Source organism: Chaetodon auriga, chromosome 7 (genome assembly GCF_051107435.1).
Source record: "Chaetodon auriga isolate fChaAug3 chromosome 7, fChaAug3.hap1, whole genome shotgun sequence".
Lineage (NCBI taxonomy): Eukaryota > Metazoa > Chordata > Actinopteri > Chaetodontiformes > Chaetodontidae > Chaetodon > Chaetodon auriga.
The window spans coordinates 8,200,273-8,221,312 of record NC_135080.1 but is presented as its reverse complement, the minus strand read 5'-3'; the positions used below and the strand labels follow the sequence as shown (position 1 = coordinate 8,221,312).

At 41.3% G+C, this 21,040-nt stretch overlaps 2 protein-coding genes across 3 annotated transcripts; one reads left to right on the top strand and one right to left on the bottom strand.

Moving 5' to 3' along the window:
- Positions 1-87: 87 nt before the first annotated feature.
- dixdc1a (DIX domain containing 1a) lies at positions 88-10,631 on the bottom strand. Of its 2 annotated transcripts, none has more exons than XM_076735995.1 (16): positions 10,254-10,631; positions 9,962-10,140; positions 6,412-6,569; positions 6,123-6,268; positions 4,242-4,331; positions 3,965-4,018; positions 3,814-3,864; positions 3,431-3,535; positions 3,249-3,302; positions 3,062-3,154; positions 2,116-2,193; positions 1,773-1,934; positions 1,597-1,663; positions 1,295-1,403; positions 929-1,037; positions 88-678 (listed from the first exon to the last, which is right to left on the bottom strand). In XM_076735995.1, exons 2-16 carry the CDS (start codon positions 9,982-9,984, stop codon positions 595-597), a joined length of 1,383 nt encoding a protein of 460 aa, XP_076592110.1. In that variant the 5' UTR covers positions 9,985-10,140; positions 10,254-10,631; the 3' UTR covers positions 88-594. The 2 variants fall into 2 exon arrangements, with proteins under 2 accessions (XP_076592110.1, XP_076592111.1); XM_076735996.1 differs by having other exon boundaries at positions 3,062-3,151; positions 10,254-10,608.
- A 5,334-nt stretch (positions 10,632-15,965) lies between these two features.
- nkapd1 (NKAP domain containing 1) lies at positions 15,966-20,534 on the top strand. The gene is made up of 6 exons (XM_076735991.1): positions 15,966-16,028; positions 16,320-16,396; positions 17,135-17,223; positions 17,371-17,505; positions 17,721-17,774; positions 18,173-20,534. Exons 2-6 carry the CDS (start codon positions 16,328-16,330, stop codon positions 18,615-18,617), a joined length of 792 nt encoding a protein of 263 aa, XP_076592106.1. The 5' UTR covers positions 15,966-16,028; positions 16,320-16,327; the 3' UTR covers positions 18,618-20,534.
- Positions 20,535-21,040: the final 506 nt, after the last annotated feature.

Genomic DNA, 21,040 nt, shown 5'->3' with positions numbered 1-21,040 from the left:
AATGTGTAGGTGTGTGAGTGGAGGTGTGTAATGGCCAGGAGCTGGTGTACAGTGTCATTACCGTACGAGTAATTGATAACAAAATGATCCATGCAATAATTCATGTTTATTAAAACATCAAAATTGATGCAGAACAACAACATCACTATTTGGCAATCTGGAACATGTGAAAAATGTCAGTAAACACTTTTTAAGGTTTGCATATTATGCAGTGATTACAGCTTTTCAGAGCACAGCTTGTAACATATTAAATATTGTAATTGACTTTCTTTAAGAATTCAGTTTCAAGTATCCCATTACTGACCTTTAATCTGGAGTCCCATATATTAATTTATCAGCTGCAAACAATGTCTAATATCCATTCCTTCAAAAAAAAAAAGAAAAAAAAAGGTGGTACCCAAATGTCAAGTCAAGTTCCCCGTATGAAACATTCACCTTTAAAACATGTTTTTTATCGAAATGGCGTTATATCTGTTGGTCCCAGTTAATGTTTTTATAACTTTTCTCTATTATGGCATCACAAGTATTTTCAGTGGAATCCTGGTCCAGTGGGAACAACTGAGGTTTGTAGTGGTGATCTCTGGTTTGTGGGCTCTACCTCCTCTCTCCGTGGTCCTCCTCCACCCACGCTACAATCTTCCCTTCCCAGCCGGGCACGACTGCTCCATCATGGAATACCTGCACAGCCAACGCCCAGCATTTACATATCCAAGAAACACTCACATCATACACAAACAGGATAGAAAGGGAAAATGACTACTCTGTGTAATCAGATTCCCTCAGATGGAAATCAGTCCTGCAGTGTTTTGAAGTACAGCACCGCCATGGCTATTATTAGAATATCTTACTCTATAACTGACATTTCATATTTGCCTGCTGAAGCTGATGTGAAAAGAAGCAGGGCCTGTAATTTTACTCCCACGCCTACCTCCTCCTTCACTGTGCCAAACTCAGGGTCGAGGGCCTTGAAGTGGTATCTGAAACTGCCTTGTCTGTCCACAGCGGCCTTGAAGTCTCGCAGTGTCACCTCACCCAGCCTGTAAGAGCACACTGCCTGTCATGATCTATGCTCACAGACACCCACGCAGACATTAAGCACGTCTAGGATAAACATTTAACCAGCACAGATACAGACGTCTATGTGCAGCTCAGCTTGTGCTTGAATCAAGCCATGTGTCCTCAGTGTGCAGCTCTAACCCAAACAGCAATTTGCTTAAAAATCATGCACACTACAATGGGGGAACAAACAATAACGCTGTTATATAAACCCACCATAAAGTGTTTTTATTTTCACCTTTTTGGGATGTTAATCAGGAACGGAGTGAGGGAGCGATCGGTGAAGTAGAGCACTTTAGTGGAGACGGCGGTGTCCAATCCCGGACTGCTGTGTGAGTGGGCCATTTCTGGAAATAATTACAAAAACAGCAGACTGTTTTTCACAACCAGAGTATAAAATGGCTCTAGCCTCGCAGACAATAATGCCCTCTCCATATACAGCAGTGTAATCGAACAGCACAATCTGATTTAACAGCCAGAGTTTGAGACGTTGCAGAGGATGACGGATCCTGAACTAAACAAAGATTCTGTTTGTCTCACTTGAGCTCGGTGGCCACGAGTCACGGTCTGTCGAGTTTGCTCTGCGTCCTGGTGATTTAAATTCCTCCTAGAAGAAGAAGCAATTACTCATGGTAAACAGTCGAATGTCACTTGTTGTTGACTCATCTTTCACCAGGTGACAGATGTGTTGCTACTGTGAAACAGTGTGTATGTACCCCTCTGTCCTGTCTGCGCTGGGTGTCCAAAGAGTGTAATCGGTCCATGAGACTGGACACACCCTGCTCCAGGGTGTCCAGGGTGTGATGTTGGGGGTCGTGGCCAGAAAAGCTGTCCCTCAAACTGCGCAGTGCCTCTCTCACCAGCTGCAGCTCTTCCCCCTTGTGACAAATAAAGTCTAGATACTCACACAGTTTCTGCAGATGTAGTTTTGTTTTTCATATGAATGTGAGAGGTATGGAAGCCCACTCACACCAAGACAAGAAAAAAATGCATAAAAAGTTGGCATAAAATAGTAAATTCAAATTAAAGATACTAAGTCAAATTTATGCGAATACGTACTGGTGCGCTGTGCTGGAATGCTGGAGGAGATGTCGAAGCCACTGAGTTACTGTAACCGCCACTTTCACCCCGAAATGGCTGCAAAATGCACAACAATACGTGTAAATAAGGCTGGATGGTTTTCATCTTTTAGAGAACGAGGCCGGTGATATTCTATAATCACGTTATTATCAACAACAGTCATGAAAAGAACAAAATCAGGCCTGTGGAGCCAAAGCCTGATCGCGCTTATTTCTCTGTGGTGCGAGCATCCACTGCCATCCAAAAACTATTTTAAACACATCAATGAGCCACTGAGTGACATGTTTCTTCATTATGATGAACACAGGCTCTGTGGTCTATTGAGTCAATCCCACACACACATACACACCATCCTGCTGCTGTAACAACTTGGCAAATGTGTATTAATCCACAGCTGAAAATAGTCCTCAACTAGCACACTATTTACTCTTGATTGAGTAAAGGTTTGTTAAAACTGCAGCACCCAGCTGTTTTGGAAAAGCCTTTACTGAGCCTTTAAAAATACAGACATTTGTAACCCCTTTTCCAAGATTACATACAGAGTAGGAACCAATGGGCTTTGAGCTGAGCGCCACAGAGAGGATGGAGTCATTGGAAAGGATAGATGAGCATCACGTTGTTGGCTGTGATCTAAAATGCACTTTTTATCAAAGAGTTTCATTGGTAACAGGTGATAGTATCATGGCTGGGTGTGAAAGCAGCATCCTTCAAAGGCTCAGTCGTTTGTGAAACAGATAAATGTATAAAGGACTTTACTACATGGGCTCGAAACACTTTGTAAAACCATTGTCAGTAAACACAGTTCGTTCGAAAATGAATTAATTCTGTTTTATTCATGCTTTACTCAGCATGCCAACTTTCTTGGAAGCAGGGTTGTACTTCCAAACATATCATTGAAATGCTTGAAACAAAACACGATCCCTACCCGTCCAAGGCCCACTTCATGTGTTTTATGTTGAGCTTCATCGAGCTTCTGCTGCTGCTGCTGCAGTATTCTGTCCTTCCTCCCGAGCTGCTGCTTTTGTGACGAGATAAAAATGGATGGCATAAGTCTGTGTATGCATGCATGTGTCCAACGAATGCACTGAAGCATAAATAATAAAGGACATTACCTCATATTCAGCAAGTAATTTGCTCCGTTCACTCAACTTGTGTTTGAGCTCTACCTGCAAACAGAAATACAGTATCAGCATGATACATGAGGGCTACATTGCGCTCACGTAAAGCTGCATCCGTGCCGGTCAAGCAGGTCAAATATTTTATCATGTCAAATGGAAACCATCACTTGTCTCACATTTTCCCCTTCCAGCTGATCTTTGGCCATGTTGCACCTCAGTAGTTCCTGCTTTAGCTGCAGCACAGCATCCTCCTGCACTGCCAGGCGCTGCTGCAGAGCATCCTAATGAGAGAGAGGGGGAGATCAAAGAAGAATCCAGAAAAGACCTGAATACAGATACACTGCATCCACCTGCCTTATTGACAGCATGCACCCACCTCTAAACTTTATGATCTTTACAAAGAAATGAAAATAATACAATGCATAATACACAATACAATATTGTGTGCACTAGGAACTAAAGAGTCATGACTTTGGGATAGCGAGAGTTGAAACAGATTTATATCCTTTAATCCCTTTTAATTCCCAAACAATTAACAAAGTTAGAGTGAAGGGTTTACCTTGATGGCCTGAAGGTGGCGTGCCTCCTGCTTGTGTCTCATGAGTTCCCTCTGAGAGTCACACAAATGAACAGAGACATTTAGAGAAAGGGACTCTTTACTTGTAAGGCAGCTCATCTAAATTAAAACTAATTACATTTACTTACTGTACCTTGAGATCAAGGGCTTCCTCCGTGCTTTGGTCCAGACGACTGCGGATGAGAACCTTCAAAGAGAGAGGGTGAGCAGTGCAATTAGAGAACGGAAAAATGTCAGAACGTATGACAGCGGGCCAGCAGATCAGAGATTCAATTGTGCTCTACAGTAGCCACTCTCGAGAGGAGTGACGGTGGCAAACATCATCGCAACAGAAGGGCTGACACTGACACTTCACGCAGAGTGCCGAGCAAGTGCTGTTTTCTCGAGTTAGCGGAGAGAGGGCACTGTACCAGCTGCTGTTCAGCGTTAGCCCGGTTATCTCCGAAGCTCACAGATCCATCCTGGTCCTCCTCGGGGAGGGAGCCATGGAGCAGCAAAGCCTGAGGACAAAAATACACACAAGGACACACAGAATGACGGCCTGAAAGCAGTCAAATTAAATATACATGCCAGAGAAGGCAGATTTATTTCTGTATTTTCGTGTGTAAATACAGCAGTTTGGGATGTTTATATTCGGCTGCACAACAAGTTTCCCTTTTCAGCTCATAAAGCCAGTGAATGACACCGAATTGAGCTGCATCACATTGAAATCTTAATGAAAACAGACAAGACACATACAGTACACATCTACATATTCATTACATTATTCATTCGTTGGTTAAAATATTAATAACCTCTTTTCAATAGCTACTGAATATTCACCGACGCCTGTTTGTTTGTCCACTTGCATTATTTTCTCATCATTGTCTTCTAACTGGCAGTGCATTTACCAGAGTTTTAAAATTGCTTTACATTTACTTTATTTCTATTTCTTTTGTTTTCTTACACGTCTAAATACACATGTCCATAGAAATCCTTGAGGGTCATTGTGGACCAGAGAAAAGTCTAAAATGTCCAAAAAAACGACTGGATTTTGTTTCATTCATTTGAACTACTGAACAAATCTGAGTTGTGGCGATTCAGAGGTCTGAAACCAGGCTACAGAAACTCAGAATCAAATATAGAAAATCACAAACATGTGTTGAACCAATCTGGACCCCACAAAAAGACAAACGGAAAGACAGAAGCATAAACCCTGCATTAGTTTTGGACATGTACACAATGACAGCACGGGCTGTGAAGTGGGCAGGAGAGGTTCTTTGTGTAACGTCTATTTTTAAGTACTGTACACTGTGTTGACTTGTAGCTGCACCACAAAGATGACAAAATATAGCTGAACAAAACGAATTACTCCACACAAGGCAATATATTGCCATTATTGCAAAACATTATGACTTATTTTTATATATTTAGATACCACATGGAGAAAATATGAAAATATACCATGTATAAACAGTAATAATAAAATCAATCAATAAATGCACCATAGGCTTATATAGTGATAAAGCTATAGAGCAAATGTAAGGTAGTACTTTCCGTTGATTTATTCTGTATTTCGCAAATTTAAACATCAAAAATCTATGTATGTTAATAAGTGAATACAATATCTTAGATCCCAGCAGATGAACATATATTTTCACTGCATTAGAGGCATCTGGTTCAATCATTGCAATCACAGAGATGCCTTATTCTTCATGACCATATTCAAAACTACCAGGCCAGTAACTAAGAGTTTTCCCTCAATAATCTCCTAATTACTGCTTATTGATAGTAAATAAACAAGTTGTACATGTATTACGACCTTAATAACCATCTAATCTCCAGAATAAGGCATTAATAATAAGTGCTTTATAATGGATAGAGCCAATATGTTAATAATATGCATGCTAATAAACAGCGAGTTAAGGCTGAATATGAGTATCTTAATACAAAGTGTGAGCATAGTGTCAAATTAAAGTGGGCAAATAGACTCTGGTGAGTCAGTCTGGTGATCATCAACTTTAACAGGGATGTTTCAGCAGAGCGAATCCGATGTTAAATAATAAATCTTAATAATGAGACTGAATTACCTTTTTGTTTTCACTTCATTATTTGGATCCATTTTCTATATCTTTTTTATTGAAATGGCTGAAAAACATGTAGAACTCTCTGGAACCAGGCTAAAACCTCCCTGCATGCTGAATTTGAGCTGCTGCCTTCCTCTGGAGCATCTGCAGTCTGTGTGCCCTCTGTCCATGTGTTCACAGCAGCGGTGCAGTTTGTTTTTGAAGTGTTTTATCACCAGGACTTACCTGTAGGCGGAACACCATCCTCCTGGCCTCCTGCATCTCCTTCTCCAGCTGCTCCTGGTGGGCGTCCAGCTGCTCCTCCCACGACTTCTCTTCCTCCAGCACATCGTGCCCGAGGGAGGGACATAATCCACACAGAGACACCTCCTCTGAAAGGAAGAGAGGCACAGGGGACATGAGACAAGGGAGCTCTTTATTTCTTTCTTTCTTTTTTTTTTTTTTTTTTTTTTTTGTTGCACAGATTCTTTGCATCACAACTTGCTCTACAAGAGTTGATGTGCAGCCAACCAACCTGTGACAGATTTCTTCTCTGTCAGCTCAGATTTGTCATCCAGAGGTTCCCCCTGGTCCTCAGACTGATCATGGACTGTCTCTTCTTTCGGGGTGTCAGTGGACTGGGTGATAACATACTCCTCTTTGGGGGAGTGAGCAGGGCTGGCTGAGCTGAGACTGGAACAGATGGTGGGCACAGGCAGGAATGAGTGTGTTTGCATCTCCTGCCAAATGAATGGCAATAAATAAACCTAGCTACATAAAAATGGAGATATACACTTAAATAACTCCACAGGGAGCACAGAAATGTGAATTAATCCCATCTGGGCAAAATATTTTAAACCATATCTGTTTTAAACACGTAGTGCCCACAGGAATACAGCGCATCACAGGCTATTTAACAATTAACAAAATGAGTGAACACACACCGCTGATTGAAGCCTGGTCAGAAAATACACAGCGGGAGCAGGAATACATGCAACTCTGTCATTTTTCCCACAGGAAATTCCTTACATAGCTTGCTCCGCCTTTGGCCATAAATTTCAAAACATAACCCTGGCATGGTTTCTGAATGGCTGGTTGCTGTGCAGCTTGTATGAATATGCGTTTGTGTTTCTGAAAGCATCTCCAGCAGCCCGAGGTACAGGCCGGCTGTCATCTTCACTCTTCTGTGTTTGCAGAAATAGGATACAGCTAGTGTGACCTGTGACCTATGGCATTATGCATGGTCCTTTAACAGGGAATTCCTTCTTTTCCCCTCTGTGTCTGCATGGGAAAACAGGCGTGCGTCTGCAGAAACAGATCTAAACTCTATGCCAGAGAAGGGAAGAGTAAAACATCACAATTCTTCACCCTGCTCCTGAGGCCAGAAAACAGAAGAGGGAAAAAATAACTGTGGACTTAAACTGTGGGATAAAACTGTTTACAAACCAAAGAACGTCCCCAGGGATTGTATTTGCGGAGTTAAACACGTCCTCCCCATACATATGCAGCAAGATTTAGATTGTAGTCAATGAGATTTTCTGCTTATCTAATAGCATTACTCAGCAGGAGCAAAAATCACAACAGACAGTAAACAGAAACGTTTGTATTATCTGTCACTTTGAGGTCACAGCCTCTTTATGGATTAATTGTGCGACTACTTACGACAATGTGCTCCTCGGTTCTGTCTGTCACACCAAACAAGTCATGTCAGTGGCTTTGTGAGGCTGTACTTCAGCACAACACTGAGCTAAATGCTGATGTCAGAATGATAAATGATTAACATGACAATCCTAACAGGGCAGCACCAAAAGATTATTTTCATCGTCGATTAATCTGTCAACTATTTTCTCAATTAATTGATTAGTTTGGTCTATAAAATGGTGTGAAATGTCAATCAGTGTTTCCCAAAGCTCAAGCTGACGTCCTCACGTCTTGTATTTAGTTCACTGTCACAGAGTTATATTCACATTTAAGAGGCTAGGATCAGAGTTTTTCCTTAAAACATTACTCAAACCAAAAAATTGTTTATTAAAATAGTTGTGGTGACATTTAGCTGGTATAATGTTTATCATGTTCCCCAGTTAATTTAGCAAGTTAGCATGCTAACATTTGTGAATAAGCATGAAACACAGCTGAGGCTGATGGGAAAGTTTTGAAGGTATTTTGTCATAAGGCAAAGTATTGGACAAATTTCATTTTTGACTTGATGATGGTGCGAGATGAAAAGTTATTTTAATTCATCCTGAACATGTGTGCAAACTGTCACGTGTCGACCTCATGGTGGCGCTAAGGTAAAGTCTGAGGATCAATTAAGTCATTATGATTAATCATCTGTGCACCACAGATACATGCAGGCTGCATTTCAGGACAATTTATTACATAACTGTTGAGATATTTCAGTCTCGGCCAAAGTGGTGAACCAACCAACATTAACATCCCAACACGAGCAACTTCAGGATTTTAGTCACATAAAAAACGTGTGATGACCACGTCACACTGACAGACTTCATATTATTTGGTCCGTCTAGTTCCTCAGGAAGAGAAAACTGCACCAGGTCCCATAAAGAACATGAAGTGAGCGTCTTATCAGAGGCTGCTGTGATCATCTCTGAGTGTTTCTGCAGGGGATCAAAGCAGCTGCCTCCAACTAATGTTCTCACTGCAGATGACGACATTGTCGAGATACCCTCTATCATTGTCTCAGGGTGCAGCAGTCCAGCAAACAAATCCATTTTTTAGGTGCTCCCTGCTGATCTGTTGCGCCAAAACAACACAAAACATGCACACAGATTTGGAACATACGTACGGGCAAAGCCAAAGATTAAGCGCTGGGATTTGCAGGAGATGAGCTTCAGATTAACATCGTTTGATCAGCAGTGGTGGAAAGTTACTAAACACATTTACTCCAGTACAGTATTTCAGTACAAGTTTGAGGGAGTATTTCTATTTTATGCTACATATACTTATTCGCTGCATTAATCTGACAGCTGGACTTCGTGGTTGCATTTGGAAATGCAACCACCATTAAGATTTTACATTAAAAAACATGCGATATAACAGGATTAAACTAGTGCTTCCAGTGAAAGCAGCAGTGTACGCTTCAGGCAGTGCTCCAGGCTTCCTGTCATGTTTCAGATGTCTCTGGATTGTTAGCAGTTCCACTAAAGAGAGATTTACCCTCTAAACTTCTCTCATGGTTTCATTTCGATACATTCTTGAGTATTATAAAAGTTCAGGTAAAACTATCCAACATTTGTCAAAATAGCACCGATTACAGAAAAGCCCTAAACATTAATACATACCTCAGGTTGTGACAAAACTCTATATACAATGCTGCTTACACACTGATGCATCAGTGTTAAAATAATAATAATGTAATAATGTTACATAAGTCACATCATACTTTTGTACTTTTGCTTGAGTAGGCAGGATTTTACTTGTAATGGGGCATTTATTACATTATAGTTTGGTACTTTTACTTAAGTATCCACCATCGGTGATCAGCACGAAGAGTCTACACATTATCCAGTCTGTAGACTTTTATTCAGAAGTTTATTTCAAAGGATTAGTTTGAGAGCAGCCTAAAGTTGGCTTGTTTGCTGGTTACTGTACCAAATCTAGGAACAGATGGTGGCCTTTTAAAATGTCTCCACAGGCCAAAAGTGAGCCTTACTTAACTGTGTCACCCACCCACACACACACACACACACACACACAAACATGTTGCTTCTGTTACTCTAATAAAACTTAAAATGCATAATCTTTATCCCAATCATGCGATGGAAGAGGCGCTGAGACTGCGGTTGCTAGGCAATAGCAGCTCAGCTCACACAGACACACAGAGGGACACACCCACATCCACTGCACTGTAAACACAGAACAATAACCTGCACGGCCAGGGGATCAAAGACACGTTACTGTGATTAAAAGCATTTCTAACACTGACACACACCCTCGTCGTAGAGATTCATGTCCACACAGCAGTCTCCCGAGCTGAGGCCTGATGTACCTCTGCTGCTGACACGCTGATGCAAAGCAGCCTGGATAGACATGATGTTAAAATGCTAATGAATAATAGCTCTTACCATTTCATCTGTTTGGCTCCCATGCTGGTGTTTATAGGCTTAACCTCCCAAACAGCCGCAGCCCCGCATCTGGGTGATGCCCTGCTTCTCAGTCAGGACCATAGCCCAAACACAGCCAGAGGCAGAGGGGAGGGGAACAGCCCTGAAAGCAGCAACCGGAGGAGCCTCCACGTCGCACACTGTGTTCAATCAGAAATAACAGCATGGTCAAATCCTCTCCAGCAGCATACTCCTGAAACATAAAGCTCCAAAATCCTAATCAAAAGCCCTGAACCCTTCCCCTAAATCATACCAAGGCTCAGTCCTCGCTGGCAGAGACAGACACAGACAGAGGCAGAGAGGATTGGTGCTCAGCAACACCAGCGACTGGAGTCTGCCTGCTTTCTCATTGCACTCGCCTTGTGCCTGAGCTCACCAGCTCCCATTCACGAACACAATGTTTTTTGTTCCTTGCCGACAAGAACTGATGCAGCCCTTGTGCATCTTTCTCGCCCTTTTTAGCATTTACTCCCTCCCTTCTTCCCCTCTTTCTCTTCTGCTCGGTCGCACTGGCTTTGTATCCTCCGTTCCTTCTTTCAGTGAGCAGGGATGTCAGACATGGCTCTGTCTGGGTGTGTTTACCCTCCCCCCTCTCCCTCATTCCTCCTCCCTCCTTCCCCTGCTGCTCTCTCCTTTCACGAGAAGGAGGAGGAGGAGGAGGAGGAGGAGGAGGAGGAGGGAGATTTTTCTCCTTCTCTCCCTTTAGCTTTTTGTGTACTGTATGTCACTGCGGCTAAAACAAGAAGCAGCATATAGACTGAAGAAGAGACAAAGAGAAATCACAACAACAACAGGCCGCACAAGCTGAAACATGTGAGAGGTTAATGATATATTTACACAGCCAGAGGAAGAGCGTAGTTAGGTGGAAGTAAACAAACTGAAAATGGCATTTCTGGAATGCACACATCAGCCTAAATTACAGCTATTTTCACATTATTCATTGTTGTGGACTGTAAGCAGGGAACATCATTTCCACCACGAATGTGACAGGAGGCCTTAAAAGAACAGCAGCTCCTCAGACAATGTCCAGAAACAGTCGAGGTATCAGACTGAACCAAAGGGCAAAACGTGATTTTTAATTTGAGCAGCAGAAACAGAAACAAAAGGTTTTCCATGACATGTGCTGCCACTGTTAAGCACCCCGTTGAAAGGCATTTTGGCCAAGCACTCACTGTTCGAAATGTTGCTGGTGTCATCAGTAAGAATGTGAAATAGGTCTCCACGTGGCAGCTCGCTGCTCTGCCCAGAACAAAAATACAGTGTCTTAAACTGTATGAGCACCGTCAACACAAGCTTCACTGTGGGGAGGTAACACAGAGGCATGAGAACGTCTGCAGGCCCGCACACTGATGCAGCATCGCTTCAGAAGTATTGGCATCAAAAAGTATTTAAAGTGCAAAAAGTACTCATCAGAAAGGCTCATTTCACAATAACGCACATGTTGTAACTATAGTAATTGTTTTAAGCATCACTTTAATGGTGTAGCCGGTAAACGCAGCGCTAATGTGACTACTTTTTATACTGTTGGGTAGTTTAATCTGTAATAATAGATCATAGTTAATTTGTTGGTGATATTTTGTGTTAATAATTTGATTCTGCAAAGTTATTAAAGCTTTAAAATATTACAATATTTCTCACTGAAATGTAGGGAAGCAGAAGCATAAAGGAGACGAGGGTAGTAATAGAATCAATGAAGACGAGCAATCATGTAAATAGATAACTTTTACATACAGTACACAGTGGGGTTTCACATGTTGTACAGATTTGAAATCCCCAAAGAAAAAGTGTGATTTTGGGCAACATAAATAAAACTGGTTCACAAATAATTCACACTGTGGGTACTAAAAAATCTGGTCTATCTACAAGCTGGATTACGGGACGTCCGTTATATACAAGCCTTCACTGAGCGAGTTAACGAAATGCTGATTAAGCCTGTCAGGTCAACCAACACATAGCCCAAATGCAGGACGTCAAAAAACACCCAGACGTCTGTATTCTGTCACATTTTGCAGTTCGCGAGCTAGCATGCTTTTTTAGCTACTCTGACCCACAATCCTCTGCACAGCAGAAGTCACATCCTTCCTGGCACCCGTTCCAAATTGCATACTTTTTCTTTTTGCTACAAATTTTGCGTTATAGACTGTGACAGATGTATGAGCAAGAGGGTTTAAGTTCACGCCACAATGTCATGACAAGTGAAGGCAGCTTAGGAGCATGATGGCGCATACAGCCTCATAAGCGCCTCAGCAGTGTTTGTGTAATTACTCTCACTGCCAGAAGGGGGAGACACCTGTAAAGTTCCGCTCTGCATGTTTAAATATTTTACACTTTAACTGCCAAGTAGTCTGTTTGTGGAATAGATTTGGCCAAAATTTGCAAACCTCTCAATAGGAACATGCAGGAAAATTTGGCTATGCTTTTATCTGTGCAAGCTAAAACCAGAAAGTTTTTCCAGGCAACCAGATGAAAGTGATATGCACGTCCTCCCATCTGATGGAAGGTTTTTGATATTGGGCAAAAGGAGCTGCTGGCAGAATATGGATATCAGTTTAATAATTCAGCAGTTTCCTGGAAAAAACTTTCCTGAAACAGCCTTCGTAAAGTTGCAACTGCTCCTTCGTGCACTCGCTCGTTTGAATCCCTTTGAATGTTTTTGCTCCAGCATTAAAAAGACAAGGACAAACTCAGGTTCAGAACAGACAGACGATGAAGATTTGGCACACCAAAATGTGACACAGGGACTTGGGGAAACAAAGTCTTTCTTGAATAGTAAATATTCTGTTGGAGCACGGATGGTGTATAAGGAGTGACTTTGCTGCTGAGAGTGTGGTTAGAAAGTCATTGGACCACCAGGGAGTCAGGAGGTAAGAAGAAAGCCGGTTTGCCACAGGGACAGCATGCAGTCGGCCAATTTGTAAATCAAATGAGTAGTTAAAATAGAACAGATTGTTTGCACGGTCGCCATGGATTCTGATTGGAAATTACTATTGTGCCTGCTATGAAACAAGAGTTACTCATCCTTTTCATTTCAGTGACCTTCAAACAGATATGCATGAAGCACCACGGCCTGATGAGATCTGGTGCCTGAGAATCACATCCATTTTTGTTGTCGAATGTAATTCAGAGAAGAAGTCTGTGGCTGCTTATGTTTACTGTTTGGGAGGAAACGCTGCAGAGAGTCAAGTCTGCGTCTGCCACCGCAAACCAGCCATCGTCCATCAAATCACTGCTGCAGTCGTTTGAAGAGAGCTGCACAGATTACAGAAAGTGTTTGGAACAGCTGAATTAATACTTTGCTTCATTCAATTAAGAGCAAGATCATTTAAATCGGTTCACGACTTTTTCACTTTCACTTCCATTTTCTTACTAATTGCTTCCTAACAAGCCAAAAAACAAATGTGATTGAAAAAAATGACCTCCAAAAATCCAAGTGACATTTTAACGTTGCAGCTGATTGCAAGCGAGCAAGTCTGAACTACTTTATTTACTGCTGGGCATCACATTTTATCAAACTTATAATAATATACATAATGTAATATAATCAATACTACCCGTGTCATGCAGTGGTGTGGAGGTACAAAGTGATATCAAATGGAAAAACTCTTTCAAAGTAAAAGTACCTGAAAACTGCATTGTACTTGTACTTTCCATCACAGATAAATGGACTCCTGCTATTTTAACACTCGTTCGACATGAATCGTCACGCTTGTCATCAAATGTTGACTTGTTTCAACAAACTAGTGCTCAAAGCCTCAAACGTTGTGCATGAATCTACTTTGACACAGCTGCTTCAAATCTGGTTGGACAAAGTGTGAACAAAGACTCAAAGCCCTGCTCCACTGAAGTTTGAACCAATGATCTATTCTGAGAGAAAATAACTAAAAAAAGATCCATTTTTCCTAAATAAGACAACGTTTTCTACGGCGCTTGTTTATCGCTCGCCTGTGCTTTGTGTCCACAGTGATCGTTGTCAGAACATGAAAAGCCAAAGCATCATCAATCACCTATTAAAAAAGTGACACGTGGATGAGGAGAAACAAACCAAATCCAACGAGGTCTGGCTCTTCATTCAAAAAGAGTCTGTTTGTCAGTGTGATGTTAAGGCTCAAGCAGCTCAGTCCAGTGAAGTCAGCGCAGCCTACTTACGCGACTGAGCAGCAGCTTCAAAGTAGTTCGCAGAAACTCACAACTCAAGTTCCAACACTCTTTATCTGCTATACAAGAGATGCACGAAGGCATAAAGCTCTCAGACTATTATCTAAAATTAGGTCGAATATAGGTTACATAGACTAAGATGAAACTTTTATTCCCACCGGATAATCTTGGGAGCACACAATCATCTTAGTGTGGTAATATGGAGCAGCTTCACACATGTAACCCTATAGACTACTTATTAAAACCACTAATTAGGCTCTCCCTTAATTGATCATCACGTACCTTCATCACAGTGTGCCTTTAAAATATTGGCTTGCATAATTACCAGGGTATTCTAGACAGACTTGAGCCTAATTAGTTATTACAAAGTGATCCATCTATCAGTATGCTGTACGTGTGTGGATATATTGCCAGACCTACATTACATCGTTCACAGAGGACGTCACAACCCGGATGGCTGATCTTGCGGCCCTTTGAGGACTTTACATCACTGGAACTGGGTATTTGGATCAGATATAAATCAGCATGTTTCAACAAGTTTAGCACAAAGCACAGAAACGGCAAGCAGGGAGGAAATACAGCATGTTTCTGTGAAGTCACATTACTTTTATCGTGCAGTTTCTTTTATCTAATTGTAACGATATTTATATTTTTATATTTGGGGGAAACAGCAGATTTATCATGACGCTTCAGACAACTCAAACACGGTTGTATTTACAGAGCATGTATTTCCATTTCCATGAATCTTGTGTAATTAATACATGCAGAGGCTGAAAATGAGACGTTATGTTCTCACTGGAGTTATTTCCAATGGTGGAAAGTAACAGCAAACATTTACTCAATTACTGTATAATTCAGGACAATAGCGTAACTGAACTTTTACTCCACTTCAATTTAGAGGCAAATATTGTACTTTTTACTCCACTATATAGTTAATAACCTTAGTTACCAATTACTTTGCAGGTTCAGATTAATATTAACAAACATAATCAACAAATAAATTTGAATTGTATTATATAAATAAGACTTTACTTATCCCTAGGGGGGATTCACAAGCTAGCCACCTATCTGGCCTTTATTTACCTGCCGCAACATTAAAGTGGTGTACACATTAATACACCAATAATCTTAGTCCTGCAAAATTTGTCGTTTTTCCTTTAACGCTTTCAAATATTTTGATGCAACTCATTTTTTAGTAAAAGTTTTAATGCATAACTTTTACAGGTGTAACAGTGTTTCTGCTCTGTGGTATTGCTGTTAGACATTAAGTCGCTACGGCTAAACTGTCAGCAAACAATTAGGCACTTACACATCCGGTAGAAACGAGAAACATCTTTCCCTTGGTCTCCATGTTCTCCTGTTCTTTCTTTTTTCTTCGTCTTCGTTCGACTTTGTTCATCAGTCACTCGTTTTTTGCCTTGGTTTGTTAGTCCAGCCAACCTGAACAAGTAGCTAGTGTCACTGGGAACATCAGCACTAGCATCCACTTTACATTACTGTGAGCCATCTGATTCAGTGTTGGTATAAAACATTTCTTACTGGCTGTCGATTTGTTGTCGTTTTAGTAAAGCTTAAGAAATATCAATTACAAAAGTCAATATTATCTTATTTTTCTGTCAAATGTCACTTGTTCTATAAATTAAAAGGTGGCTATAATTTTGCAGTTAAAGATATGCGGGGTTGAAAACCGATTACCTTGAACGTATCACAGGTTATACACTATGACTGACGGAGCATTTGACCAATCACAGTTCAGTCTTGCCAACATCCATTGACGTACCCTGCGCGACAACTTGACGTTAGCAAACCGGAAGTGCCGGTAAAGGCTGTGCACCGTGTTTTGTCCTTCTTGAATACTACTCGTTTTACAAAGGTACTGTTCGAACACATTGACCAAATGACGGTGAAGATGTAGTCATAGTAGTTTCGTTTTTATGTTAACAACCTATAAGGAATAGTTTTGAAACAGGTTATTCTTGTTAAATTGTAATCTTGTAACTGAATATCCACCAACATTAGCTAGCGAGCTAGGCTAACTGGTAATGTTGAGCGTTCATGTAATTACAGCCATTGCGTATTTGCACTTATAACTCCTCTCATCTCTCCGTTTTATCAACCAACGAACGGTTCTGACTGTCGGTGACTTTCATTTATCTCATGTCAGGTGTCATCATGTCCAAGCAGCCGTCGGGGCTGACATTGCTGAGGAATGTAATCCGCCACACAGATGCCCACAACAAGGTGCGTTTGAGTTCACGGTGTTTGTGTGAAAAATGGCCAGTTGATTAAGTACACCTAGCCAAAAGTAATGCAGCCCTATAGAACAATCCCACAATGAACCCTGCCTTCATGAAGGTTATAATGTCAGTTTGTTATAGAGAGCTGGTTATTCAACTTAAAGGTAATTTTGGAGGCTGTGTGGTGCCTTTGTTTCATGTATTCTTTCTACCCTCACTGAGAAGAAAATAGGGAAGAATGAGTTATCAGATAAACTAGATACTGAGTGTAGGCTGTGGTGGGAACCAGGACAACACTATCTTGTTTCCCTCCACACACTGGAAAACAGGAAAAACTTATTTCCCCCAAGTATAACCTTCCTTTATGAAACTCATTGCTGGGTAATCTGATAATTATTTTCTCAAATGAATTGTTCTGTAAAATGTCGGAAATGAATATAAAATGTATGAGACAAAGAAATGCAGCAAGTGTTCACATTGAGAGGGTTGGAACGAGGTACCGTTTAGTATTTATGCTTAAAAAACACTTAAATTATGTCTATTTTAATTATTTGAATAGTAGTTGTTTTTGACCGTTGCATAGATAAAGCATATGTAACATCTGACAATATATAAATCCTGTATACTTGCATGCTTTTGAGCAATTCAAAGCATTTAAAACGTGTGCATGAGATTTAGGGTGTTAGTGTGTGTGTGTGTCTGTGCAGTCTTTAAGTTACTTACGCTTGCTGACACTCTGCAGATCCAGGAGGAGATGGACATGTGGAAAATGCGAGGCTGGGAGGTCCAAATGTCCCACCACAAACACTTGTCCGAAACAGAGAGTGTGAGGTAGGAACAGTCCCACTTTAATCTGAGCCACCTGAACACCACTGACACCAAAGCTAATTTGGCACTATGTTTTACAATGTAGCTCTCAGTTTAGAGAGCTGTTACGGCGTGTTTCTGGTTTGTTTACTGATGTTGGTTGTTTTCCAGGGGGCGAATGCACTGTGATCGAGTGCCAGATCAGCCCAGAGAGCTGAGTCAAAGCAGAGTCTCTGAACATGATGACAGAGAGGCTCGATACTGGACTCGCAAACTGTATGAATTCGAGTCCAATGATCCCGACAGGTACAGTACATGACCAAATCCTCGTCTAATTATGTTTTAGCTTTTTGTACCTCTTGGGAACATCTCACAGGGGCTAATTTCTGAAAGATAAAAAGAAGAAACTGATTTGGTTTGTTTATCAGGGACAGCGCACAGTTATCCTCACTGTAATGTAAATGGAGGGGACTTAGACAAGAATGACAAGTTTACATCTTCATCTTATGTTCACATCACAGGTGGGGACACAGTGGCTTCAAGGAGCTTTATCCAGAAGAGTTTGATAGTGACGGGTAAGCAAAACTGCATTCAAAAAAAACAAGAGATTAGACCTAAGTTACGTATGAAACTCAGATTTAAAAGGGTACTACACAGATTTAGCACTGTACTGCCATAAAAGTGGCGGTTTGATGCTGCAGGGGTTGAGATACCCTGACTTTTAGTCCCTACAATCCAGCTACACCTCACATCAGCCAGTTTAATGCAAATTATGTTAGATGTATTTTAATCCTTACACAAACCCCAGAAGAGATCATTAAGTGTTTTCATAAGCCAGGTAGTTCCCCTTATGAGTAAACCGATGTTGATGTGTAAAATTGTTGGACTACCCCTCTAAGCATTATGTCATACCCAAAATCTTCTCATGCTCTGTCTGCTTACACTGACTCTGTTCCATTTGGTTTTTCGTCAGGGAAAAAAGTAGTACCACGAAGAAAATTGGGCGCCACAAAACGAAAAAGTCCAAGTCTGACACAGAAGCAAGCTTGGCCAAACGATCAAAAAAAAGAAAGAAGAAAAAGAAAAAGAAGAAGAAAGAGGAGGAGGACAAGCGTAAGAGAACGGAGAGCTCGAGCAGCAGCGATGACAGCGGTGCCACTAAAGAAAAGCAGAGGAGGAAGAGGACTAAAAGTCGGCATAAAAACAAGAAGAAGGCAAAAACCAGGGGGAGGGACAAGGACAGCAGCTCAGGGGACAGTAGCGACGAAGAAGAAAGGGAGAGACGGACTCACAGTCGCAAAAAGCGAAAGCAGGACTCCCACAGAGACTCAGACTCATGGCCGAACTCAAAGAAGAGGAGGAGGAAAAACTGGAAAGCCGTGGGTGAGGAGAGCTCGCACGATAGTTCTGGAGACTAAGACGTGCAGGCACGATCAGACCTGCAGCTCAGGTAGCGACCGGGAAAACTACAAATGATTCCTTTGTTCGCCTTAACTTCGCAGAGGGCTTTTCTCTGCAGGGCCGTTCTGTCTCGCACTTTGTTCGACATCAGCAAACCTGCGCCGTCGATCGTCTCTGTGGGCGTCGTGTGCAGCGATACCTCCCCCACCTCTGCGGAGGCTCGAGGCTGCACGGCAGAACAGGCAGCGTGGAGAGGGATGCTGAGGTACGCACCACCTGCCTCATGAAGAATTCTGCCGGCTGCAGGCTCATTGATTCCACTCTCGCCTCAGACTGTCTGCCTCACGAGGAGGCCTGTCCTGAGCCGACCGCTGCTTTTTGTAGTACATTTTATTTAAGGAGAAGAAAAGACAAATTTCACAACTTCCCTCAACGGTTATGCTACTGTGCATTTTCTTTTATTCACCTTTTTTTCAGTTTTGTAAATTTTAATATTTGTACACAGTATGTTGCCGTAGGTGAGGAACAAAATCTATTTTTAGACATATTTGTTATTTTAAAATTGTGGAAAATACATTTTTTTAAACAATAACTCTGTTGATACTTTGCTCATTGCCAACAAATCCCACTGAAAGACCAAAGCCAACAGTGAATGTATCGGACGATCAAGTGTTGTCTGTGTGGCCAAAGCTTGATGAAGCCCAGGGACTGTAGGTCATTACATCATTATACAAGTTAAAATTTTCCTTTTACTGATGGTAGTCCTGTTATTGTTTTAGAAGAATAAGGAGCTTTTTTTCAATTTATTTTCTATTTTATTTCAGTCACATAAAAAGGTCCATTTTTACTTGCGCCATGTTTCATTAATGTGCGGTGTGTTAGGGCTTTATTAATGGCACACATTAGAAGTTCCATTAAGACATTAAGTTTTAAATTGGAGGACACGATGAAACAAATTGCACCAATTTAAGGCTTATAGTATTTTGACATGTTGAGAGGGTTCTGCAGTTTTACCTAAGATCAAAGAATAATGACCCGAGGAGGGGCTCGCGTTTTGTGAAGTGATGTTCCTTATTGCTCCGTGCCATAGACCTCTATCATTCATAATTAGAAACGCATCAGTGTGTCTGGGTGACGTGTAAACAACAGAATATCACCGGCCTCATCCTTGAACCGAAAGAGTTACAGCCTCAATTCCGAAAATGTTGGGACGCTGTGTAAAAATAAAACAGAGTTCAGTCATTTGCAAACGAACTTCACTGTAATTTGCACTGTTTTCACAATGTCAAAAAGAATTAGCAGGTTTTCACATTCTGTTTTATTTTTGGTTCGCAGAGTGCGCCAGCTTTGTCAGAATCGCTCTCGTATGTTTTACTTTGTGTCACAGATCAGATTTCATGTGATTCCTGATCATTTCTGTGCCATAAACGTAGAAACCTCAGTCTCCACCCGTCTGATTCGATAACATTCACGTGTGTTTGCAGCCAAATACTGCAATGTGATGAGGTAGCAATGTAAATCTAGATAAGTGAGTTAATAATTCATACTTCAATACTTGGAAATAACCCTTTTTTTTGGCATCACGGCTCAAGTGGGATCATAGTTTCAGCATGCAGTCTTATTATAATACAGGACATCATAATAAGCTGCTAATCATGATCAAAGTGAATTAGTTTGCAGAAATGCTCTTTGACTGCTCGACTAGTCAAAGTTCAGCTCTGCATCGAGGAGCAGCAGGTTTCCGTCCCCCACAAGTTCTTATTGCTGAGTTAATGTAGTGCTTTGGTTGAATTTAAGGCTGAGAGCAACATCAAAAACAGCCCTGGACCACATTACCATGCTGCCCTGTGCTGCTGGTCAGTTTCCTCCCGTCAGTCTCATCAGGCTGCATTTGTATTTAACACTTTTTGAACAAAGCCCAAATAAACCTGGTAACAAGTAGGCCTGAGTCAACTGGGTATTTTTAGATAATCTGATGCTGAAGGAAGTGTTGGTAAACCATTTTGAAAGTGTGTGTGTGTGTGTGTGTGTGTGTGTGTGTGTGTGCGTGCTGGAAAAGCCCGAAGCACTTTGCTGAGTCTGTGTCAATAGGCTAAGTGTTCTCTCTAAGCAGCAGAGAGTGGGCTGTGTTCAGTTTGGCTGCAACTGCCCAAATCTTGGAAATGGAAAAAAGCAAACAGAATTCAGCTGGTCAAATCATTATTGACACAGATTTTTAAACATATTGTCAAGGTTAATAAGAATTTGGAAAGACGGCAAAAATCCCCAAATGTCTGTTTTACAGTTGAATGTGTCCAGTTTACACAACTTACCCACAAAATAATTATAAGCAGCAACTCTGTTCTTGCTGCATCATAAATGATGGAATATGTATGTGCACCTCACTCTGTCCAATCCATTCATCACTGCAGAGCGCGACTCTCTGCTAATGTCTGCAAGT

Coding starts and splice junctions, on each gene's coding strand:
- dixdc1a (XM_076735995.1), bottom strand. CDS start 9,984: ATGGGAGCCAAACAGATGAAATG. Junction 6,570..9,961: donor GGAGCCAAACAGATGAAATG/GTAAGAGCTATT, acceptor CATCTGTTCCAG/TCTCAGCTCAGCCAGCCCTG. Junction 3,303..3,430: donor ATCAGCTGGAAGGGGAAAAT/GTGAGACAAGTG, acceptor TTCTGTTTGCAG/GTAGAGCTCAAACACAAGTT.
- nkapd1 (XM_076735991.1), top strand. CDS start 16,328: ATGTCCAAGCAGCCGTCGGGGCTGACATTGCTGAGGAATGTAATCCGC. Junction 17,224..17,370: donor TCCGAAACAGAGAGTGTGAG/GTAGGAACAGTC, acceptor GTTGTTTTCCAG/GGGGCGAATGCACTGTGATC. Junction 17,506..17,720: donor GAGTCCAATGATCCCGACAG/GTACAGTACATG, acceptor TTCACATCACAG/GTGGGGACACAGTGGCTTCA.